This window comes from Temnothorax nylanderi, unplaced genomic scaffold (assembly GCF_030848795.1).
Source record: "Temnothorax nylanderi isolate EJ_2023f unplaced genomic scaffold, tnyl_v1.0 TNYL_tig0151_pilon, whole genome shotgun sequence".
In the NCBI taxonomy this organism is placed as follows: domain Eukaryota; kingdom Metazoa; phylum Arthropoda; class Insecta; order Hymenoptera; family Formicidae; genus Temnothorax; species Temnothorax nylanderi.
In genome coordinates, this window is record NW_027249213.1 from 27,399 (window position 1) to 54,179 (window position 26,781).

General features: G+C 40.3%; 1 protein-coding gene and 1 long non-coding RNA gene across 3 annotated transcripts in view; both read left to right on the top strand.

Moving 5' to 3' along the window:
- The first annotated feature begins 10,900 nt into the window (after positions 1 to 10,900).
- On the top strand, positions 10,901 to 13,960 carry LOC139777507 (uncharacterized). Its single transcript, XR_011719379.1, has 4 exons — positions 10,901 to 11,479; positions 11,739 to 11,861; positions 12,121 to 12,971; positions 13,219 to 13,960. It is a non-coding gene; the product is annotated as an uncharacterized lncRNA (long non-coding RNA).
- Positions 13,961 to 20,930: 6,970 nt separating this feature from the next.
- Positions 20,931 to 26,781, top strand: part of Fkbp14 (peptidyl-prolyl cis-trans isomerase Fkb14) — a 65,721-nt gene continuing 59,870 nt past the window's right edge. The window contains exon 1 of one of the 2 annotated variants that reach the window (XM_071714975.1): positions 20,931 to 21,204. In XM_071714975.1, coding sequence (XP_071571076.1) covers positions 20,969 to 21,204 — 236 coding nt within the window. In that variant the 5' untranslated portion in view covers positions 20,931 to 20,968. The remainder of the gene's footprint in view (positions 21,205 to 26,781) is intronic. The other variant, XM_071714976.1, reaches the window with a different exon arrangement.

Here is a 26,781-nt window from a genome sequence, read left to right on the forward strand (position 1 = left end):
TTAACCCGGACCGGCCCGCGAGCCTGGGAAACAGTTTAGTTATCTCCGGCATTCGAACTGGCTGAAGCTCGCGTTACGCGCGCGCTCGCGCTTTCGAGCTTGCCTGTCGAAACTGCACGCGTTCAACCGGCTGCCGGTTTCCCGATGGAAACGAGCTGCTATTAAGCTCCGGCCTGTTTGCCGCTTAAATGCTCTGTGCCGTGAGATTCGAATTCCGCTGCTACTTCTCCGCGTCTCGAAGGCGCGATCGTTCTCTATACACTTCTACAGTTGTTAGATCAATTGTCGGAAACGTTGATGAAGAAGTCATCAGTAATATGTAAAATACAATGTATTTGGCGCAAAGTATCAAAAGGAATACATTCTCGTTTCTGAGTATAAGCATTTTACAAATATCTTTATACATTTATGATTGTTTAAAAATTAATTATAAATATCTACACGTACAAAATGTACTTTTTTATTGATATTAGGTATACGTAAAGACATTTCATATAAACTGATCTAATATACTTATAAAAAGAAGAACATTATAAAGAAAGATGCATATTTATTTTTATTTGTATATTTTTTGAAAATATGTATAACTTATTTTTACAAATATTATCATACTTATTCTGAAAAAATTATATTAAATAAAATGTATAATGGTTAATTTTTAATAATAATAATATTTTTTTAAATATTTACTTAAACGCATTTAATAAAAAAAAGCTAATTGGTTAATTCTAACAGAACGAAATAACGCTTTTACAAAATATTTGCTACAAAAGTACTGCGTGCATTAGAATACCACAATGTTTTATGGTGTTGTTCTTTTAGAATATAAAGCGTGGGATGTTTGAGAGAGAGAGAGAGAGAGAGTACCTACATATATATATATATATATATTCTCAAATACTTACAAGGCCAAGCAATTTTAGGAAGTTTGTAAAACAACGTGTATATAAACGATCTCAAAGAATTTTTTAATATACTCGAAGATGTTCAAAGTAACAAAAATTTCCAAGTGTTTATTTAACAGCTATTTATTAACTATAATATATTCTTTAATAAGTTAAATATCCAATTTAAATGTTTTAATTATTATTTCTTATTATAATAAAATTACATACATTTCTTGTAAGTACTTATATGCATGTATATTAAGAATTCGATATTTTTTTATTTTTTTAAATATATATCTTTTTCTAGCGTAATTTCTCTGACATGATTATTTTACATATTGCTTTATCATGTTGTTTTGTTAAAATATAAATAACATGAACTTTTTTAATAATAACATATATGAGCTTTTTACGTAAAAATGTAATCTATGAGACAGATTGTTGAAAGATGCCATGCTATCGTGTTTTTTTGAGTATTATTTTGTCACGCTATCTCTATTTTTATATCAAAAAGTATACTTTTCGAAATATTGACGGGCAAAGAAAAAATTATTTTGCAATTCTGTCGAGAGCTTCGACAACCGATTCCAACCGAAGTAAATCGTATCGCAGACTGTACTATCGCGCGGCAACATAGACGTGACACGAATACGAAGACATTGGACAGCGAATTCGTACCGTGTTACGGGTTGTTTAAACTACGTTTCGGTTCTCAAGTAACTAGGTACGACGACCTGCGAGCAATTACTATTCATCGATGACTGTCGCCGAACATCTCCGAGAATAAACTGCCTAAATAGCCACGCGAGAAATTGTGCACGTACAAAAAGAAAATGCACGCAATAAATTCCGAATTGCTGTATATTAGCCCTGGGTTCCGTAAACCGCATATGCGCGCATTTATCTATAGCATACGTAACGTTTACTATAGAAAATGCGCGCATATCAAGAGACACGGTAGTGTCTCGTGCCAAGTACACGCGGAGCGAGACCGACCGTGACTCTTTTACGCGACGCGACGGGTTGCGAGTACCCAAGATGTTGAGATCTCGATAACGAGTGAACGGATCAAGTTCTAAGTAGGCTTGATCGATAGCTTGGGGTCGACTTTGGGGGGGTATCTCCTATAATATTTTCCGCTACGTGCCCTACGAGCGGAGATATTGCGACGCAAAGTCCAAATGTGAAAATTTATTTTTAAGATACGGAGATACGTCGTCGTCTCTCAATCAATATAACATATATATATCAGAAAATGTCACTTTCACTTTTTCGACGCTGGCGGCGCAGGTATCGCCAGTTTCGATATCGCGCGCGTATTTCGATCGATCTAGTAGGCAAATTAAATAAGGTCGATAGACTTATCGGTCAGGAGGAAGATTTCTATTTAGGTAAATTAGGTATTAGGTATATAATACATATTGAGTCAATTGCTTCATGTTTATCTGGAGAGATTTCGTATCCTTACATCGTATTACCACCGCTGCCGGAAAAGAAGGTTCTCTACGCTTGGCAGAAAGTGCCGCTAGGGAATTTTTAAGTCGATTCTTATGAATCAAGCTTGAATTCGACGTCTAGGTATCCCAGGTTGCCGATGACGAGGTCCAGATAGTGCGCTTCATAGTTTTCGGTGTCCAGGTGTAATAATACGTTGAATTTGATGTCTACGTGTCCCAGGTTGCCGATGACGAGGTCCACATAGTGCGCTCCGTAGTTTTCGGTGTCTACGTGTATTAATACTTTGAATTTGATGTCCACGTGTCCCAGGTTGCCGATGACAGGATCCAGATAGTGCGCTTCATTGTTTTCGGTGTCCAGGTGTAATCGTACGTTGAATTCGATGTCTAGGTGTCCCAGGTTGCCGATGACGAGGTCCACATAGTGCGCTCCGTAGTTTTCGGTGTCTACGTGTATTAATACCTTGAATTCGATATCCACGTGTCCCAGGTTGCCGATGACGGGATCCAGATAGTGCGCTTCATAGTTTTCGGTGTCCAGGTGTAATCGTACGTTGAATTCGATGTCTAGGTGTCCCAGGTTGCCGCTGACGAGGTCCACATAGTGCGCTTCGTAGTTTTCGGTGTCCAGGTGTAATAATACGTTGAATGCGATGTCTAGGTGTCCCAGGTTGCCGATGACGATGTCTAGATAGTGAGCTCCGTAGTTTTCGGTGTCTACGTGTATTAATACGTTGAATTCGATGTCTAGGTGTCCCAGGTTGCCGATGACGAGGTCCACATAGTGCGCTCCGTAGTTTTCGGTGTCTACGTGTATTAATACCTTGAAATTGATGTCTAGGTGTCCCAGGTTGCTGATGACGAGGTCCAGATAGCGCGCTCCGTAGTTTTCGGTGTCTAGGTGTAATAATACCTCGAATTCGATGTCTACGTGTCCCAGGTTGCCGATGACGAGGTTTACATAGTGTGCTTTGTAGTTTTTGGTGTCTAGGTGTATTAATAACTTTAAATCTGAATGTAGGACACGTAGATATCGAATTCGAGGTATTAATACACGTAGACACCGAAAACTACGGAGCGCACTATGTGGACCTCGTCATCGGCAACGTGAGACACCTAGACATCGAATTCAACGTATTATTACACCTGGACACCGAAAACTATGGAGCGCACTATCTGGAACCCGTCATCGGCAACCTGGAACACGTGGACATCGAATTCAAGGTATTAATACACCTGGACACCGAAAACTATGGAGCGCACTATGTGGACCTCGTTATCGGCAACATGGGACACTTAGACATCAAATTCAAGCTTGATTTATAAGAATCGACTTAAAAATTCCCTAGCGGCAGAATTAAAATTATGTCATGACATAATAAAAATTCGCTGAATTAAAATTATGTCTAGACATAATAAAAATTGGACGAATAATAGTAACCTTTCGGAAGTAGAGGTTTTAAGCTTGAAATTTAAATTTTATTCATTTTTAAAGATAAATTTAGTGTTCCTTCAATTTTTGTGAGAAATGTATAATTTACTTTTACTTAAATATTATTAATTTTTATGTATTTGTTGGTATTGCTAATTTTGTGAATAATTAAAAAATAAAAAATAAAAATGTTTTGCAGATCCTTGCTTAACACTACAAAATAGGTGATATCAGTACAAAATTACCTTTTTCAAAAAAGGTAAAAAAAAGTGCCAAGTACACGCAATGTATTTTGTAAATTCAAAATTTAACCTAAGTGGTAGCTTTATATCTTTTTCACAAAATTATATTATCTAACTTAACTCAAGTGACATGTATTTAAAAAAAAAAGATGTAAAATCTTTAATTTCTTCTTCACAAAATTATATTACCTAACTTAACTCAAGTGACATGTATCTAACCTAAGTGGTAGCTTTATATCTTTTTTACAAAATTATATTACCTAACTTAACTCAAGTGACATGTATTAAAAAAAAAAGATGTAAAATCTTTATTTTCTTCTTCACAAAATTATATTACCTAACTTAACTCAAGTGACATGTATTTCAAAAAAAGATGTGAAATCTTTAAATTAAATTGCGCCAATTGTAAAGAGAATATGTATATTGCTTTGAAAGATAATTGTTATGCAACTACTTTAAAGAAATAAAACCCAAATGGTATCTTCGTATTCCTATTCAAGGGTCTTCCTATTCTAAACCCAAGTGATAATAGCTTCTTAATTCTCTTTAACAAATTTTTAATATTACAAAGAATCATTTTAATTACAAAGAATTAAAGAAGTAACAGTACAAAATAAAAATATTTAATTAAAACAAAATAAATAAATTTTTCTTGTAAAAAAACTTGGCGCTGCTTTTTTACTCCTGTCGCATTCTTCCCTAAAGTATGTTTATTGTTTTTTATTCAATCAAAAATTAGTACTAATGTTTAAATTTTAATGTTTAAATTTCAAAGTCTAACAGCGCCAAGTTTTTTTACAAGAAAAATTTATTTATTTTGTTTTAATTAAATATTTTTATTTTGTACTGTTACTTCTTTAATTCTTTGTAATTAAAATGATTCTTTGTAATATTAAAAATTTGTTAAAGAGAATTAAGAAGCTATTATCACTTGGGTTTAGAATAGGAAGACCCTTGAATAGGAATACGAAGATACCATTTGGGTTTTATTTCTTTAAAGTAGTTGCATAACAATTATCTTTCAAAGCAATATACATATTCTCTTTACAATTGGCGCAATTTAATTTAAAGATTTCACATCTTTTTTTGAAATACATGTCACTTGAGTTAAGTTAGGTAATATAATTTTGTGAAGAAGAAAATAAAGATTTTACATCTTTTTTTTTAATACATGTCACTTGAGTTAAGTTAGGTAATATAATTTTGTAAAAAAGATATAAAGCTACCACTTAGGTTAGATACATGTCACTTGAGTTAAGTTAGGTAATATAATTTTGTGAAGAAGAAATTAAAGATTTTACATCTTTTTTTTTTAAATACATGTCACTTGAGTTAAGTTAGATAATATAATTTTGTGAAAAAGATATAAAGCTACCACTTAGGTTAAATTTTGAATTTACAAAATACATTGCGTGTACTTGGCACTTTTTTTTACCTTTTTTGAAAAAGGTAATTTTGTACTGATATGATTAACGCGCGCTTATTAACGATCGCAACGATTCGTAATCGACCGCACCATTATAATCGTCTACCGGCGCTGTTAATCAGCCGGCATTGAAGGAATTTATCTCCTTCTCATTTTCTGGCTGACATACAACCAAAATGGATTTGGCCAGTAACAACTCAATAGGTGAGTTCAATCTTGGTCAGAAGAAACGACGGAAACATCTCATAAGGTAAGGTCTATATTAATGACCAGAATTGAAGGTTTGTAAAGTAGTTAACATACAAAATAATTTGATCCTGTTTATTTGCCCAAAGTAGGACTATTTTCTTTATATTTTCTCGCATATGTGCGAGATTGGAAAATCCCCATCCCCAATTAAATTCCAATCGCGCACGTTAAAACTCTCAATTCTACGTTTCCCATATCTCAAGTGATCACTTTGAGGTATGGATTAACAAATACTAAATTGTAATACGGGTAGGTAGGACAACGGATAAAGTTAAGCGTGTAAAAAATGTCCCTCTCGTGGTGTGCCACCTTGCCGTGGTGAGAGGGCTCCCTGTATCAACGATCCACTGGGGCAGTACCTTCGGCTTTACCGAAGGGAGGGCCCGGTGGGGAGGTACAGGGTCTACGAGCACACCGTACCCTCCTCCCAGTTCGCTGGGAGTGAAGGGTACAATGGGGTCCGGCGCTCCCGTCGCGTTGTCTGCCGCCGCGAGACATTACGCTTCGCTTATACGGTCCGTCGCGGGTCTCACCGCGCCGCGAGACTATGTCGTCGGCTTCCCTCCCTTATACGCGTCGTCGCGGGTCTCACCGCGCCGCGAGACTATGTCGTCGGCTTCCCTCCCTTATACGCGTCGTCGCGGGTCTCACCGCGCCGCGAGACTATGTCGTCGGCTTCCCTCCCTTATACGCGTCGTCGCGGGTCTCACCGCGCCGCGAGACTATGTCGTCGGCTTCCCTCCCTTATACGCGTCGTCGCGGGTCTCACCGCGCCGCGAGACTATGTCGTCGGCTTCCCTCCCTTATACGCGTCGTCGCGGGTCTCACCGCGCCGCGAGACTATGTCGTCGGCTTCCCTCCCTTATACGCGTCGTCGCGGGTCTCACCGCGCCGCGAGACTATGTCGTCGGCTTCCCTCCCTTATACGCGTCGTCGCGGGTCTCACCGCGCCGCGAGACTATGTCGTCGGCTTCCCTCCCTTATACGCGTCGTCGCGGGTCTCACCGCGCCGCGAGACTATGTCGTCGGCTTCCCTCCCTTATACGCGTCGTCGCGGGTCTCACCGCGCCGCGAGACTATGTCGTCGGCTTCCCTCCCTTATACGCGTCGTCGCGGGTCTCACCGCGCCGCGAGACTATGTCGTCGGCTTCCCTCCCTTATACGCGTCGTCGCGGGTCTCACCGCGCCGCGAGACTATGTCGTCGGCTTCCCTCCCTTATACGCGTCGTCGCGGGTCTCACCGCGCCGCGAGACTATGTCGTCGGCTTCCCTCCCTTATACGCGTCGTCGCGGGTCTCACCGCGCCGCGAGACTATGTCGTCGGCTTCCCTCCCTTATACGCGTCGTCGCGGGTCTCACCGCGCCGCGAGACTATGTCGTCGGCTTCCCTCCCTTATACGCGTCGTCGCGGGTCTCACCGCGCCGCGAGACTATGTCGTCGGCTTCCCTCCCTTATACGCGTCGTCGCGGGTCTCACCGCGCCGCGAGACTATGTCGTCGGCTTCCCTCCCTTATACGCGTCGTCGCGGGTCTCACCGCGCCGCGAGACTATGTCGTCGGCTTCCCTCCCTTATACGCGTCGTCGCGGGTCTCACCGCGCCGCGAGACTATGTCGTCGGCTTCCCTCCCTTATACGCGTCGTCGCGGGTCTCACCGCGCCGCGAGACTATGTCGTCGGCTTCCCTCCCTTATACGCGTCGTCGCGGGTCTCACCGCGCCGCGAGACTATGTCGTCGGCTTCCCTCCCTTATACGCGTCGTCGCGGGTCTCACCGCGCCGCGAGACTATGTCGTCGGCTTCCCTCCCTTATACGCGTCGTCGCGGGTCTCACCGCGCCGCGAGACTATGTCGTCGGCTTCCCTCCCTTATACGCGTCGTCGCGGGTCTCACCGCGCCGCGAGACTATGTCGTCGGCTTCCCTCCCTTATACGCGTCGTCGCGGGTCTCACCGCGCCGCGAGACTATGTCGTCGGCTTCCCTCCCTTATACGCGTCGTCGCGGGTCTCACCGCGCCGCGAGACTATGTCGTCGGCTTCCCTCCCTTATACGCGTCGTCGCGGGTCTCACCGCGCCGCGAGACTATGTCGTCGGCTTCCCTCCCTTATACGCGTCGTCGCGGGTCTCACCGCGCCGCGAGACTATGTCGTCGGCTTCCCTCCCTTATACGCGTCGTCGCGGGTCTCACCGCGCCGCGAGACTATGTCGTCGGCTTCCCTCCCTTATACGCGTCGTCGCGGGTCTCACCGCGCCGCGAGACTATGTCGTCGGCTTCCCTCCCTTATACGCGTCGTCGCGGGTCTCACCGCGCCGCGAGACTATGTCGTCGGCTTCCCTCCCTTATACGCGTCGTCGCGGGTCTCACCGCGCCGCGAGACTATGTCGTCGGCTTCCCTCCCTTATACGCGTCGTCGCGGGTCTCACCGCGCCGCGAGACTATGTCGTCGGCTTCCCTCCCTTATACGCGTCGTCGCGGGTCTCACCGCGCCGCGAGACTATGTCGTCGGCTTCCCTCCCTTATACGCGTCGTCGCGGGTCTCACCGCGCCGCGAGACTATGTCGTCGGCTTCCCTCCCTTATACGCGTCGTCGCGGGTCTCACCGCGCCGCGAGACTATGTCGTCGGCTTCCCTCCCTTATACGCGTCGTCGCGGGTCTCACCGCGCCGCGAGACTATGTCGTCGGCTTCCCTCCCTTATACGCGTCGTCGCGGGTCTCACCGCGCCGCGAGACTATGTCGTCGGCTTCCCTCCCTTATACGCGTCGTCGCGGGTCTCACCGCGCCGCGAGACTATGTCGTCGGCTTCCCTCCCTTATACGCGTCGTCGCGGGTCTCACCGCGCCGCGAGACTATGTCGTCGGCTTCCCTCCCTTATACGCGTCGTCGCGGGTCTCACCGCGCCGCGAGACTATGTCGTCGGCTTCCCTCCCTTATACGCGTCGTCGCGGGTCTCACCGCGCCGCGAGACTATGTCGTCGGCTTCCCTCCCTTATACGCGTCGTCGCGGGTCTCACCGCGCCGCGAGACTATGTCGTCGGCTTCCCTCCCTTATACGCGTCGTCGCGGGTCTCACCGCGCCGCGAGACTATGTCGTCGGCTTCCCTCCCTTATACGCGTCGTCGCGGGTCTCACCGCGCCGCGAGACTATGTCGTCGGCTTCCCTCCCTTATACGCGTCGTCGCGGGTCTCACCGCGCCGCGAGACTATGTCGTCGGCTTCCCTCCCTTATACGCGTCGTCGCGGGTCTCACCGCGCCGCGAGACTATGTCGTCGGCTTCCCTCCCTTATACGCGTCGTCGCGGGTCTCACCGCGCCGCGAGACTATGTCGTCGGCTTCCCTCCCTTATACGCGTCGTCGCGGGTCTCACCGCGCCGCGAGACTATGTCGTCGGCTTCCCTCCCTTATACGCGTCGTCGCGGGTCTCACCGCGCCGCGAGACTATGTCGTCGGCTTCCCTCCCTTATACGCGTCGTCGCGGGTCTCACCGCGCCGCGAGACTATGTCGTCGGCTTCCCTCCCTTATACGCGTCGTCGCGGGTCTCACCGCGCCGCGAGACTATGTCGTCGGCTTCCCTCCCTTATACGCGTCGTCGCGGGTCTCACCGCGCCGCGAGACTATGTCGTCGGCTTCCCTCCCTTATACGCGTCGTCGCGGGTCTCACCGCGCCGCGAGACTATGTCGTCGGCTTCCCTCCCTTATACGCGTCGTCGCGGGTCTCACCGCGCCGCGAGACTATGTCGTCGGCTTCCCTCCCTTATACGCGTCGTCGCGGGTCTCACCGCGCCGCGAGACTATGTCGTCGGCTTCCCTCCCTTATACGCGTCGTCGCGGGTCTCACCGCGCCGCGAGACTATGTCGTCGGCTTCCCTCCCTTATACGCGTCGTCGCGGGTCTCACCGCGCCGCGAGACTATGTCGTCGGCTTCCCTCCCTTATACGCGTCGTCGCGGGTCTCACCGCGCCGCGAGACTATGTCGTCGGCTTCCCTCCCTTATACGCGTCGTCGCGGGTCTCACCGCGCCGCGAGACTATGTCGTCGGCTTCCCTCCCTTATACGCGTCGTCGCGGGTCTCACCGCGCCGCGAGACTATGTCGTCGGCTTCCCTCCCTTATACGCGTCGTCGCGGGTCTCACCGCGCCGCGAGACTATGTCGTCGGCTTCCCTCCCTTATACGCGTCGTCGCGGGTCTCACCGCGCCGCGAGACTATGTCGTCGGCTTCCCTCCCTTATACGCGTCGTCGCGGGTCTCACCGCGCCGCGAGACTATGTCGTCGGCTTCCCTCCCTTATACGCGTCGTCGCGGGTCTCACCGCGCCGCGAGACTATGTCGTCGGCTTCCCTCCCTTATACGCGTCGTCGCGGGTCTCACCGCGCCGCGAGACTATGTCGTCGGCTTCCCTCCCTTATACGCGTCGTCGCGGGTCTCACCGCGCCGCGAGACTATGTCGTCGGCTTCCCTCCCTTATACGCGTCGTCGCGGGTCTCACCGCGCCGCGAGACTATGTCGTCGGCTTCCCTCCCTTATACGCGTCGTCGCGGGTCTCACCGCGCCGCGAGACTATGTCGTCGGCTTCCCTCCCTTATACGCGTCGTCGCGGGTCTCACCGCGCCGCGAGACTATGTCGTCGGCTTCCCTCCCTTATACGCGTCGTCGCGGGTCTCACCGCGCCGCGAGACTATGTCGTCGGCTTCCCTCCCTTATACGCGTCGTCGCGGGTCTCACCGCGCCGCGAGACTATGTCGTCGGCTTCCCTCCCTTATACGCGTCGTCGCGGGTCTCACCGCGCCGCGAGACTATGTCGTCGGCTTCCCTCCCTTATACGCGTCGTCGCGGGTCTCACCGCGCCGCGAGACTATGTCGTCGGCTTCCCTCCCTTATACGCGTCGTCGCGGGTCTCACCGCGCCGCGAGACTATGTCGTCGGCTTCCCTCCCTTATACGCGTCGTCGCGGGTCTCACCGCGCCGCGAGACTATGTCGTCGGCTTCCCTCCCTTATACGCGTCGTCGCGGGTCTCACCGCGCCGCGAGACTATGTCGTCGGCTTCCCTCCCTTATACGCGTCGTCGCGGGTCTCACCGCGCCGCGAGACTATGTCGTCGGCTTCCCTCCCTTATACGCGTCGTCGCGGGTCTCACCGCGCCGCGAGACTATGTCGTCGGCTTCCCTCCCTTATACGCGTCGTCGCGGGTCTCACCGCGCCGCGAGACTATGTCGTCGGCTTCCCTCCCTTATACGCGTCGTCGCGGGTCTCACCGCGCCGCGAGACTATGTCGTCGGCTTCGCTCCCTTATACGCGTCGTCGCGGGTCTCACCGCGCCGCGAGACTATGTCGTCGGCTTCGCTCCCTTATACGCGTCGTCGCGGGTCTCACCGCGCCGCGAGACTATGTCGTCGGCTTCGCTCCCTTATACGCGTCGTCGCGGGTCTCACCGCGCCGCGAGACTATGTCGTCGGCTTCGCTCCCTTATACGCGTCGTCGCGGGTCTCACCGCGCCGCGAGACTATGTCGTCGGCTTCGCTCCCTTATACGCGTCGTCGCGGGTCTCACCGCGCCGCGAGACTATGTCGTCGGCTTCGCTCCCTTATACGCGTCGTCGCGGGTCTCTCCGCGCCGCGAGACATTCATTACGCTTAATCGAATCGTTCATTTGAATGTTTCAGAAAATAACGACGCAGAAGATGACATCGGAGCAGCGAGGGAATCCTGCGAAGCTGACATCCCGAGCAGCCTGAGAGGAGGAGGAGGCCTAGGATAGGCATCGGGCATCGGCGTACCTACACTTCTGGTAAGTGTTACTTTTTATTTTTTCTAAAGATATTATAGAATTTCTCTTTTCGTTTATTCTTATTTAGTTGCTACATTAAACAGTGTTTCGAAATATAAATTAGTAAAAAGAAATAATTTGAAAAATTTGATTCAAGTTGATTCTACCATAGAGACTTTTTTCGAAGAAGTAATTTAGGAAAACATTAATCTGAATAACGAATAAGATGTTCGATGCGCGTGACAATTATTTAATCGATTCGATTATTTATATGTTACAGAAAATATCCACGCTGGAAGGACCATCAGCTTCGCATCGAGGGAACACGACGGACATCTCGAGCAGCCTGAGAGGAGGAGGAGGCCTAGGATAGGCATCGGGCATCGGCGTACCAACACTTCTGGTAAGTGTTACTTTTTATTTTTTCTAAAGATATTATAGAATCCCTCTTTTCGTTTATCCTTATTTAGTTGCTACATTAAACCGTGTTTCGGAATATAAATTAGTTAAAAGAAATAAATCAAAAAATTTGATTCAAGTTGATTCTAACGTAGAGACTTTTTTCGAAGAAGTAATTTAGGAAAACATTAATCGGAATAACGAATAAGATGTTCGATGCGCGTGACAATTATTTAATCGATTTGTTTATTTTTATGTTACAGAAAATATCCACGCAGGAAGGAGCATCAGCTTCGCATCGAGGGAACACGAGGGACACCCCGAGCAGCGTGAGAGAAAGTGGAGGCCTGGGAGAGGCATCAAAGTTGTGCAAAGTATTAATAGTACAGTTTTACATTCGCGAGATTTACGTGCTCGATACCGTACTGTGCGTGCGATATTTAATTTTGATTGTGTTTTTGATTAATCAACTGCGTGTCTTTAGTTTTTACTAACCGTCCACTTGATTCGCGTAGTATCTCGCGTCAAGATCTTCCAACATTTCGTCGTCATTAACGCAACGCAGAGTGATGAACGCGGAACGAATCGGGGCAATCGGCGTCGCGACTCTTTCAAATTTGTACGAAAAATCTGTGGTAGAAAATCGATAACTTGATTTATATATATATATTACCAGCTTTTATATTTCACGGTATTTCCTTAAGTACTACCTTCCCCTGGGGTACGACCTTAGCGAGGTGGGAAGGCCCAGTACCCAGTACGAGGATTTTACCCAAGCAAAACTCTTGTTCTGCTTGGATAAAAATCCAAAGACGGGGAAGCTAACGTACCCCTCGTCCGCCGATTTAATTGAATGAACGGCAGCCGGTTCGTCGCGTTTGCTTCGGGAGTGCCGTAATCAAATAATCGGACTAAAAAAGATTTTTTTAAACGGGAGTGCCGTACAGTATCGCGCGAGAAAGACTTTTACTGAAATTAGTCCGCGCGCGATTGTAGTTTATTATCCGCGAGTGTTTCTCGCGAGTGTCCTGTGCGGCGGGAGGAGGAGGTCTGACGTCCTGAGAGAAGGAGGAGGTCTGGGAGAGACATCGGGCCCCGGCAGAGCAACTTTGGGGTGAGTATCATTTCTTATGTGCATAATGTAATTCTCATTTATTTAGCTTGTTTTATCTCGATAAGTTAAGAATTAGAGAAAGAGAAATTATCTACAATTCTTGTAAAGATCTTTTTCGATAAACAGATAAATGTATTGCTAAATATTTTATTGAAAGACGAATTAGAGACGCGTAAGAATTAACTTTTCAAATGTTAATAATTTTGAGCGTTTTTTTAAATTTAAATCTTATGTTTGTATGTTACAGTATCACCGTAGCTACGCGACCGACTAACTCCGCCCGTTGCGCATCGGATCGGTGAGTCAGTGAGAAACTTTTTTATTGAGGTAGCGAATCTACGAATAATCAAATGTAGAGCAAAAATATATCTCGATACATGTCGAATTACAATAATTTATAGTATGAAAATATTACATTTCGTAGATCCGTTGCCTTAAAATGGATGGGCTAAAACTGATTAGGGCAGATATTTAATCTTGGTAATATTATTTGTTTATTGATTATTATGCGATTGTGCTTGAGGAATTACTCGCACATTTCGCACGCACCGAGCTCGCAAAGAGCTCATTAATTATCGATCGTTTATTGAATTATGTTGACAAACCGCGCCGCGTTCTATATAAATAATCTATATAAATAATTTTTAAATAAATTTTAAATCTTAAATAAAATATATAACGACATATTTTATTGAATTAGAATTTTATTTTGCGGAAAAATGGCAGGAACTTAGAATTAGTTATACTCCTAATAAATTAAATTTTCGAAATTTTGTTTCCACATATGTAAAAAACAGCATAGAACTTTTTTAATTTTTTCTTTCACAGTATAATTGCAACGCGCCAAATCTTCGTTTTTATTATTGAAAATTAATCAGACATGTAATTTTTTATCAAGTGCACAGTTACACCTATGCTATGGTACTCTTATGTAGATCAATTCTATAGCTTACAATTAGAGTAATAAATAGAGAGAGAAATACAAAGAAACAAAAAGTAAAATAATACTATTACAACTAAAGTAATTATTTTTAAAGTGTAACATTTTTATTCAGATTTTTTAATAAAATTATTTTTATATATTATTCTTCTTGAACAAAAGGATAAAAATAAATAAGTTGTGTTAAGTGTTATAAAACTAAAAAAATATCAATATAGATAGGGAAAAATTTTGAATTAGTTAGAATATGCGTGTTATTTATACCCATCTATTCCTTTTCATTTATTTTTCCAAGATTAAATATTATATAAATTGATGCAAGAAAGTAATATATAAATATATGTAATGAGTAAAAAGGGTAAGAAATATTTTGGTTTTATTATGTAATTTATTTTATTGAAAACGTTATAATGGTTATTAATTACTAAAATTTATTTCAACAAAGCATCGATTTCACCCTAATTTTTTGTAGCCTATCCATCTATTTTTGATTGAGACGCGCACCAAATTGATGTTTTATCGGCAGTGTCGGAAAATGAACGTGGCTACATAGTACCAATTTCGAAAATGGATGTACTGGCGCTAGTGTACAGGTGTACAGGGGTTTTCGACGGTCCCATGAAAAAGACCGGGATGGCCTCGATCTCAGGCTTCTCCATCAGGAATGTTGAAAATGACGTAGTTAGGTAGCTACTTCTGGCAACATGACGCAAATTATCACGTGACGGTTTGATATTACCCGCGAACACGTGCACGCGAGCTAAGTCCAGAAACTAGAAGTAAATAACCGGAACTCTTTATCAGTATACGTATGGATTTCCGGATTTCAAAATAAATTATACGCATGGTAATAATGTGTCAATATTTATTTCTTTTTTTATTTTTAATTATTATGTTCAAGAAAATATGATTTTTTAAATCAGTTTAAGAAAACAAGTTAATAAGAAGGAAAAGAATTTTTAGGTCTTTTTAAAAGGCTCTTTATAATTTACCTGTTATAATAATATGAGTAACAGATAACACAAACACAAATATGACAATGACTTTAATTATATCTACATGACAATGATCTTACAATTAGTTATATATGTTAAATATTAATTCTTCTCATTTTAAATCATAAAATTAACAAATCTAACTATTTTTTGAATGTGCGCTTTACGGAACCCAGAGAGTTAACGCAGCATACGAATGGAACGAGATCTCTGTATCTCGACAATTTCGTTAAAGCCAATAACGTGCAACTATCTTACGAGAACATTATAAAACGCCAAAGAATGTTCAATATTTAATTCAATTTATATTATTTTGGTTACAATATGTTTTATATGTATTAGTGTGTATTATATATTTACAATATTTTGTACGACAAAAATAAAGTTTATATTAATAATCAATTATTGTTAGAAAACTGACATTAACTATTTTCCTAAGATAATTGTTTATTAATTGCATAAATATCATAAATTTTTAAATATTTATAATATTTTTTTAATAAACTTTTTTAAATACATTAAAAGAGAAAAATGCGGATATAGTAAAATTGTATATATACTTAGTAAAAGGAGATTTTTACAATTAAAATTGATACAATAAATTTTTATTATTATTGTTAAACATGGGTCGAAAAGAATTGTCGTTTTCTAAAACTATTTACATTAAAGGGTCAGCTTATTTTTACACGTTAAAATATTGAGAGCGTCTTCCAAGCAGCGCGTTCCAGAAGACTTTATTTCTGATTATTTCGTGGGCTAGACAGCTGCTGCGATCGTGGATTAAATGAACCGATTCTGTGTTTGTTCCTCGATCGTTCGTTCAATACGGGTTGGTGGCTGCGCGTTGCTGCATAATCCACATGGAGTTATGTAGATCCTGGGCTTATCGCTCTAGGATTTCCATTCTGTCTCATTATTAATTTCCATGCGTTAAGCAGCCAGAGCGAGGATTAGTTGGAAGCGTCGTTATACGAGCTGTTGGAACTTCCTACCACATTTGCGCTTGGGTCTATTGATTTTGAGAAATAATTGTTCTTTGTCAAGGATGTATATGTATAATATATACAGAATAAACTGAAACAAAATGTTAGGTCAATAAATTTTTAATGAAATTTTGTGAGTTTTGAATTGAGAAACTAGTTTGTTACTTATTCTATTATTTAAAAAAAAACCAAATATATTTTATCTTGTTTTATGTAGAAGAATAAAGAAAATATAGATTTTTAAGAAATAGGAGGTATTATTCTTAAGTAGAGGTCATATGTATATGAATATTTTAATATAATTATTTAAAAAAATCCTATAAATGTTGAAATACTTTACATTCTAGTACTGAAATAACGATTATGCAATCAGCTTTTTCGAGATCTTATTTTGTACAAAATAAATTTGATTTGCTTTATGTATAGAAGATATAAAATACATGTATATTTGATGAAATAGAAGATAATAATATCTTTAAACTGGAGATCATATATAAATTTTTTTAAATAATTAATAAGAAAATCTCATAAAATGTTGAGATATTTTACATGCTAGTGTTACAATTGAAATAACGATTATGCAATAAATTTTTTAGAGACTTTATCTCGTGCAATGTTCCAAATACCACCAAAATAACCAATAATTGTTTTGTATATATATCATTACATAATATCATTTTTAATTTAACTTCTTGTCCAAACCGAGAAAATCAATGCTGTTACAAATCTCATGACCTGCATGAAGAGATATAATTCGAACCGTTGCGTCACGGCGAGGTCGGAGTCAAAGAGTTCAGTGCGATTTTGCGAACATTCTTTAAGATGCAAACTCGGCCTGACGTGAGTGGTCCGTCGCGCTCGATGTATAACGAGTGTGTATACAGGGCGCTTGACTTTTCGCTTTTCGCTGCACATCACCACATCGTCGACGTCGCGAAACGGGGATACGGGTTTGCCTATCTTCCGTCAAAGCATTAAAAAAGTACAGGCAAATATATTTCTGCAGCTAACGTCGTCTTACCTCCAAAATATGCCGACTTCAAACTCGAGATAGAGAACTCTCGTATTTTGAAAGACATATTTATAATCTTTATTTCTGTCAGAATTAATTGCACAATATTTTTGATAAAATTGCTATTATTATCAATATTTTTGATGAAATTGCTATTATTATCAGAGTAAATATTTGGTTTCGCTTCTTTCTAAATTTAAGTTTGACAAAATAAGGTTACGGAGCACGTACGAAAGGCGCTTGTACTCTTTCAAGCTTATAAATGTTCATATAAGAACGTTATCCGTGTATTTTACGTATGTGTAACATACCATGTATTACACGTAAGATATACTTCATAGCCACAAGAATAGGGTGAAAGCAGACAAAAGAGAAGATAGGCGTTGAAATTTTATGCTGATATCAGTAACATACAAATCGTGAATCTCATATTACTTTTTAGAAATGTGTAGGGAATGGCCACGGATTATTGAGAATGTCAAGAGTATTTAATTTTTCGTTCGCGTATTAAATGTCACTTTATTCAACCGAAACGATTATAATAACGCAGGAACGATTATAATAACGCTATGCCTCGCGGATCGACTCCTCGGATCGCTCGGTGTTCGGGCACAGGATGGTATTCTTCTCAGATGCCCTGATTACTCCGCTGACTGAGAAAACTCTGACTCTGCTCGGCAATTAGCGTCCTTATATAATATTCGTAATGTCTCGGTTCGTTTATCTTATTTGAATTCGTCTACAGTGACTAAGTCTAAGACTCGTCACAAACAAACACGACCGAATCAACGGTCAAGGCGTCGCCCGTTACCGACGTCTCCGAATATATTATTATGTACAATTTTATACTTCTACATGGAATCGCTTACAAATGTAATAGTTATGGAAAAATATCTATTAAAATTTTCAAGTTTGGGGACAAAGAATAAATCTTTTTATTAAAAAATATGTACACAATAATCCGCGATATTAAAATATATAAGTTTAGCGAAGATCTCTGAAGAAAGAAAATTTAAAATGACTAAATGCCAAATAATAAATCTAGATCTTCTTCAAATGGAAACAGGATCATATGATTATATCTGATTATTTTTTCTCGGGGAGCTTTAATGAAAGTTATGTTTTAAGAAATTATTTTGACATTGTTTGAATTACAAGACTCTGCAAAACAGAGTTTTACATTGTTTAAAACTTTTGCATGTCGATCAAAGTAGATAGAAAGCAAGTGAAGTTACTTCAATATCATGCCCAAATTTGCTATTGACTGATAAGTGGAGTCTTGAAACGCTATTTAAAATGCTAATTAAGAGCTTGTTCATAATATCGTGCGCCATCATTTACTAAACGATGCATCGTAAAACATGCATGACATACGATAAACTCAATCCGTCGACGTGGCATTCTTTCCAAGAGAATATTACTCATCTGCAAATAAGCGAATATTATACATATATGTACTATATTAAATATTTACTATATTAAACATTTTTATGACATAGGATAAAAGCTCACCTGATATTTACTGTTATAAACGACATATGAAAATAATAATTAGAAGTAAAATAACAATTAAAATCCAATATCTGCGAAATTCTGGTTTGTTTCATAAAAATATTAGATTAAAAATTTATATAATAGTGCGAAATAATTTTCTTAAATATGTGTATATCCTTTGCCAGTTATACTTTGTATCATATATTGTGGCATATCTTTTCACACATCTTTGTGCATAAAAAGCACGTGCTTTTTTAAAATAAATATATACTGTACATATACAATTATAATAAATTTTATAATTAATCGTAAATAACATAATTAAAAATTAATCGATTAAATAATTTGAGATTTATATAGAATACATAATTGATTCAGACTCTTTATTCTAGCTAATAGAATACAATAATAGCTACTCTCTAAATCTGAATCAGTGAATAGTCACTGATATCAGTTATAAGTATACCACTTTCATGAATCAGTGGTATACTTATAACTGATATCAGTGACTATTCACTGATTCACAGTACTATTCACTGATTCAGATTTAGAGAGTATACAATAATAGCTATACAATAATATAGTTAATACAATAATAACTTGTATAACTTGATGGTACGACAATTATTCCATCACAATTTTATTTCTATATTTATGTCTGCACTTATGTCATACACATAAATTTATTTCGTAAAATTCCATTTTAGTCGAAACCGAACCTTAATCGATTGAGTATCGCTATTCAAATGCTATCCGGAAATTCCGCTGTAACAGTTAGCGAATTCGATGTACATATCTCGGCCAGCCGCATTTACATACCAATACGTATAAAATATCCTATAAATAATTCATCGAGGGGTGAATTCTGTTCGCACGTAAGCGAGTAAGTTTTTCGACCGTAATCGATTAAAAACTTGTAGTTTGATAATCCAACTTCGAGCGAGACATTTAAGCCAGAACTCGTTAAAAAAAAGGAAATATAATGGCCATCCTGTTTGACCAGCCCGACATCCATACGCTTCGCGAAACGACCACGAAATCCTTCTCCGCGTAGGAAGGAAACGCATTGCAACGCTTGGATGCGCCTCGCAGCGGTGGCGCGATGACATCGGTGATAAACGACGAGATCAGGATGACATGTAACACGAGGTGTGGCGGTCGAGAGACGGCGAACGAAATTAAAGAGCGATAGATGGATACGCGGGACGATACGTGAAAGGCAAGGATTGCGTTGAAGAAGCGCAGAGAGAGAGAACAAACCAAAGGAAGAGAATTGGAAAATTCGTGGATAACTCCGCTTGACGAAGTGAACAAAATCAAAATAAAATCCCGAGGAATGGAAATCAAATGTGTTTTCACGCATTTGTCTTTTATCGTTGCTGAATTGCATTCACATTTCCAAGTATTTCTTTCACATTGGCATACCGTATTTCTATAAAAATGCTTGAATTTGCTACTTGAATATTGAATTCGAGATTTAATTGCCAGATGAAGTCATGCGATCAATACTATGCGACTAAATGTTATATGTGATCGTATGAATACAAAATTTTTAGTTATTATGTTGCACACTAATTTTAAAGTTTTCGAGTTGGATGTAAAAGGAATTTTTCCTTATTAGAATATCTCACATTGTATTTCGGGAAGATTCGTGAAATGATTTACCAGCGAACTTCAACAAAGTTTCCATCGTATTTCTAATAGGTTCCGTTGTGTCGGCAAAATAACATTTCTTCCTGACGAAGTTTATTCCTTAATTCGATTCACGAGAACGATACATTTTCTCATTGAACTTACATTCGCGCGATGCACCTGCGGAATCTCGTCAAAATCAGAGCGTAAGTCGACTCGTGTTCTTTATATCGGTAACCACGAGGGAAGGACGAAGGAATGAACGAGTGGAAAGAGAGAAGGAGAGAAAAAAAGGGAAAGACGCAACGATGCGAGGAGGTGCGGAAGATGGGACTAAAGGGATGAAAGGGAACACCCGACCTGATAGGCGAGTGAGAAAGGTATATACAGCCGAGCGCGGAGCAAGCCACAGACACCGCGATATGCCACCGGCACGCGGAAGAAGGACGAAGACATTGGGTACGTAAGCGCGCGGAAAGGACGAAGCGGCGCAACGTGGCGGCGAGAGAGAAAGCAGGAAGAGAATCAGGTCGGAGCAAGACGCTCGACTTCGGGATACAACTGTGAAGAAGACGGAGATGTGGAGTAGGCAGCCGAGGAGAGACAGGAGGAGAGCGCGATGCGTGATGAAACGAGGAGGACGAGGAGGGACGACCGAGTAGGGCTGAGCGAGAAATCACGAGCGGCACCGAGAAGCAGCAGAGAGAGAAAAGGACTTTCCCGAGGTAGAGACCTACATATTCCGTACGGGGCCAATGAGACGGCGCAATGTGGCGGCATGGACTCTCCGTCCTCTTCTGATCCCGTTGGCCTGGTCTCCGTTCCGACTACGGCGCCGTCGCTCTGGGACGGTGGGACGTGGGACGCGGCGGGGATCCGAAGGTGGCTCGCTGGTGTAGAACGCCGCGAGAACTCAGTTGCTCACGAGCATCCGTCGACTGATGAACATGGTCTCCTATACGTCGAACAGCGCGAGTGCCGTGCTTGCGATGTGCCGTTACGCTCTCTTCCTCGTGGTGGCAGTTGTGGCTCTCAGCAGAGCTGACAATGCTGAGAGCGGTCTCAAGGTGGAGAAGCTGTACATGCCCGAGGTATGCGACGTCAGGTCGAAGAAGGGCGACCAGCTGACCATGCACTATACCGGCACGCTCCAGGACGGCAGCAAGTTCGACTCAAGGTCAGTGACAGCGCGCGAAAGACCGGACAAGCGTCAGAGAATACGAATAGACTGAACACTGAATAAAAATAAATTGGTGAGCGTGTGTAGAGGATGTGCGAGGTCGAGCAACTTTGTCGATTATGAGATTTGCCTATTAACGAAATTGCGCTGATAGTGAAGGCTGGTACAAGAGCCACAGAATCAGTGGAGAATCGTCTGCGTTCCGAGAATACGATGATGTCATGCATTAGCAAGAACTAGTTTAACGTCTTCGACAGATATGACAGGTTTTCTCAGTGTCAGTACCATAAGTCTCTGTTGTATAATATTTTGCTTCGAGTAATATTCTCAAGTATACGATACTTTGGTAAATTATTCGCATTATTTTTTAAATAAAATGAACGTGAAACAAATTTCTAGATAAAACAATAACGCGGTACTCGCAAAAGTGCAGGGACAAAAGTGAACTAAAGAAAAGATGGAAAGAAGCAACTGATGATGTCATGCGTTACTAAAAAAATGCAGATTTATTTCACTGAGAGTTATGATAAATTTATTTGATACGGTATAATATACTCTCTCCGATATTATGATCGGTATTTCAATCACTGATATAGTATTTAATTGATGAAAGTATTGATGGTTAAAAAATCGCGAAACTCTCGAATTAAATTATCTAGCAACTATGAAAAAAATTGTAATTTCTTTATATATGTTAAATTGATTTAAAAAATTAGATTAAACAATAAAAAAATGTTATAAGTTCACTGAAAACAAAAATAGTTGAACAACTACGTCAACTCTGTTAACCTCGCTTAGCACTTGTAAAATATTCTATAAAAAATTTCTTTATTTCTTTGACCTGGTTACTCCAAAAAGTAGTTTAAAAAATTCATTATATTTGATTAAAGTAGCGTTCGTGAATAAAAAAATTTTACAAAAAATGTTAGACAGGATTAAATAATAGACAAAAATAGATTCTTTATTATTTGATTTCTTTTTAAAATATATAACTGTTATATTTTAAACAATTAATACTTATATTAATTATTAATGATAATAGTTAAAATTATGAATTTTTAGATAAACTGACGTAAGTCTTAAAATAGTAACAATAACAGAAATCTATTAAATAATAAGTATTGTTATTAGTTTTTAATGTAATGCGTTTATAAATAAAAAAATAAAGAATTAATTTTGGATTTATTTAAGATTAAAACAAGGAGCTTCTTTAAATTTAATTTATTTAAAATATTTTGACTTTAATCGTAATAGTGTAAATAGAAAAGCATGAACACGCAGCGCAGCTTAAGATAGAAATGCGAAAATATTCAAAATTAAGATGAAAGTTTCGATTGTACAAAATAGTATAGACGCGGATGACGTCAACAGTTGTACAAAGAGAAGGGAAAAGAGAGATAACGTGACTATACCTCCTGTTGAAATTTCCAACGTGGACGTACGTCATTGGAGGACACGAAGATGACGAGCATACATTCCAAGTGAGACTCTCGCCGTTCGAAAGCAACTTTTTAACATATAATGGGAAGAGCGTAAACTCTGTTTTCAGAGTTTCAGCTGCTTTGAAATCCTTGCTTTCACGTAGAACCGTGTAATCGATATAATAATAGTTGCGAAGTAATACTCGCGCGGAATGCAGATGGACCAAAATGCGAAAAATTGAAAATACATCGTGTTTTATTTGCGGATCAAACGATCGATCGTCATATAAACTTATTAGGATTGAATTTCATAAAGCACGCGTTTCGCAAGATTTTTATGAGAAGAAGCACATTTTGAGAGGAGGTACGTTTCAAAGAAAAATATGAGTTTAATAAAAATATTTTTGCCTTTGTAAAAGAAATATCTCCTTTTTCTTCTGTCTTGAAGATTTAACAGGCGCGTAAAAACTGGTACGATAATCTGGTTTAAAAGTGATTTGTCAATATCTGGTGCGATTACTCTCGCCGATAACCTACCTCTTGAACTTTCTTTAGCCACGTCGATTGTGCTCCAAATCGGATTTGGCACGAGAGCTGCCTGCATTCGGTACGATATATGCGTCTCGCGATCTCCTCTGCACGATTAACTGCTTGTATATCTCGGAATGACAGTTCACTCTAAACCATCGATCGATCAGAGATCGCGTTTCCGATTCTAAAGTGCAATAAAGATCCGTTTTTGACGTAGATAAATAATACAATCGAAGTATGCATGAAGTAAGATTTTATTATACTTTGATGAAGTTATCTTCTTACATATGGAACGTGCTTTTTATCCAAATAACATTCTTTTAAATCAGTATTTGAGTGCGAAATATATCCAATTTGGGATAGTTATTGTAATGAACCAATTATGATTCAACAAATCGATCATGTTTCACATTTTGTGCAATTATGATTCAACAAGTCGAGTATGTTTCACATTTTGTGCAATAGCTGAACGGATGAAGAGTTAATCTTATCACCTCTTATGTAACGATTATATTGTAGACGTAACATTCCTTGTGTAGTTAATTAAAGAATCTTTGATTAAAAGATGTTCGTAAGCAAATGTTTGTTAGTTGATTAGCTTTGTGCAGCATAATTTATCTCTTAAGATATAACAGGTCATTAATTTGATGGTGTTATCGCACAAACTGATAGGATAATCTCTAGGAATAATTGGAAATAGTAATTAAGTTGGAAAAAATGATTTAAGATCTAATAAAAGATTAGCGCTAGTTTTCAATTTATGCACTTTGAAGGAAAGATAATGTGATCGATATATCGTTAGAGACTCGCACCACTGATGTAAAATTTCAATTAAATTAATTAAGTGCATTTTTCCAATATGTTCGCTATATTGCGATGCCTCTTGCTTCATCAACTAACCGGTAACTTCCAAGTTACCTCATGCATATGATAGAACCTCATTCTTCTTCTTCTTTTTTTCTCTTATCTTATGACGTACATTAATACTTCACCGTGTGAAACGATATTAACGATGCGCAACGGTGTATAGAGCGATAATGAATAATGCACGTAGATTGATGCTTCGTTAATCGCGGTTTGCGGCATATTATAATCTTTCTATAAACTTGTATAACATTCTCTACGCTAAAATATTGTAATTATAATACAATATGTCGTAAAATATTTTCGGATATATAAGCGATTAATATATTTCGACTCATATTCTCACATGGCGTACAATTATGATATTTCGTGCCGAAAGATAATACAATGGGCATATATATACGTGTATGTTATTATAATATTCCAATTCATAATGTTTAATATGGCATAATACCGCTTAGTTCCGAACGATAAACGCAACGTAAATGTAACGTAATATCGACCTACCCGCTGACGGGATTCATTACTGATCTCGCGCAAAGTTCTCGTTAATGAAACTATCGAGCTTGCAACTCAATCAATTTAACAACGCGCAAAACTGAAAAAAACTTCTCTCGAGTATCCATACCCTTTAATTTCTTAGATAAATGAACTCCGATATTCTTGTGTCGCGCATCAATGGACATACTCTATAAAAAAATTCATCATTTGTAGAGCAGTTCTGTCATATTTTCATCGCCAAGCGAACGATTTGGATAACGTGGCAGACGGACACTAATGGACGTATTGAGCTGACCTCTTTCCAGTGACCAAATTGTTTCGTAGTCCGTTATGGATACCGTTAATCGTATGTCGGACAACTTACACCTGGAAAACTTACTGTCGTACTGTTAAGTACACAGTATGAAAGAGAGAAAAGCGTAAAGTAAACTTAAATACCCTACTTTCTTTCTTCATATATTTTCCAAGCGTTAACTTTTATTTCCCGTTCAATACCTTGAATATTAAAATTATTATATTAATCAGTATAATTATTACATTAAAGTTGAATAATTATTGAATAATTATTACATATTACTATTATTATTTAATTTTATTGTACACATTTTCTCGGTAAAAATGATAAATCAGACTGATCAATTTATAATCCATGGCAGATTTAATATCTTTATTTAATATCTCGTATTTATAAATCTTTTAATTTTAAATATAATAAATATAATATTGAATTAAATATAATATAAAAAATACATATTATTTTTTATTAAAACTCTACAGATATTAAACGAAAAATAGAGCATTTGTTAAACTTGGATGTGTTTTATAATTACCTGCAAATAGCAATAAATTGATATGCATGAAATTACAGAATATTAATTGATAATTATACTAAAACAAAAAAATATATAATAATGCAGAAAAAGTTATTGAAATATATTTATTCAGTGTATATGTATACTGATTATTAAATTTGATTATTAAATACTAAATACTAAATACTTTTCTATAAAATTATGAATATTATAACGCATTAAAAAATCAATATTTTTATTTAATTTCGATAAAGCGAATTCCCCAGCAACGAAAGATGAGAAAGGTATCGGAGTCGTGTATCAGGCGTGACGTTAACCGGGAGTCTATCGAGAATTACCTCCATTTACCGACTCTGCACGTCGATTCGACTGTTTCTTGTCGAGGAGCATCGCAATCACCTGTTTATCGCCTCGCATTCCGCTCAAGCCCCATTATCCTCTTCCATTCGTGCCGCTTCCGTACCGCGAGAAAGCGAAGCACGTTAGCGAAAACGTTGACTCCATTTGGCACGAGTCTAGAGTTTGCCCCCAAGGCGGATTCAGCGGCGCCAGAGTTTTCCATCGGATCCATCTCGAGCGGACACAAACCGAGTCCTTGCTTGAGTAAGTTTTGCACCCGGAACATCCCAACGAGACTTTAATGCACTTCAAGACGTTTCCACACAAATTTTCTCTACTTCGTCTCGTATCGAATCCTTTTTTCTTTGCGATACGTGCGTCACATGTTTCAAAAGAATCTCTATGTGGATCATTGCTATAACATTATCAAAGAACAGAAACATATTTATTATGAATTACATTTGAATTAATTGATTGCAAGTGAAAGATTGAGAAATGTGAAAAGATTAGAATGATAAAATAAATTCACTAATTGTAAGTACTTTATAATTTTAAGAAACTAAAACGAAAAAACTTGTTTGTGATGATATTCTATTGTTTCTTTAAGAGTTAATTTTATTAATGTTATCTAATTTTATTAATTTAGCTAATAATAATAAAACGTGCTTTGCTTTCGAAAAATAAAGATAGTTCAAAGTATAATATCAATTATGTATTAATATTATTCATTTAAACCGTTAAAATTGATTCTAAATTAACAGAAGAAATTTTACAAATTAAAAATAAAACAATTAAATAATTCTAACAATGTAAGATTTTTTGGACAAATATAATAACTATGGTCTTCTGAAAACTGATTTTCAAACTATATGGTATGTGGAAAAGTTTGCAGTTTTATTAACATAAATATTCAGTACATAAATAATTAGTACGGTCAACATAGTAACCTGATTACGAATCTTTTTCTGAAATATATTTTTGTGCACAGACCCAATAAAATGCTTATTTTTAAGAGACATGGAAATAATGGTAAATACATGAAGAATGCAGGTACTCTCTAAATCTGAATCAGTGACTATTCAGTGACTGATTCAGATTTAGAGAGT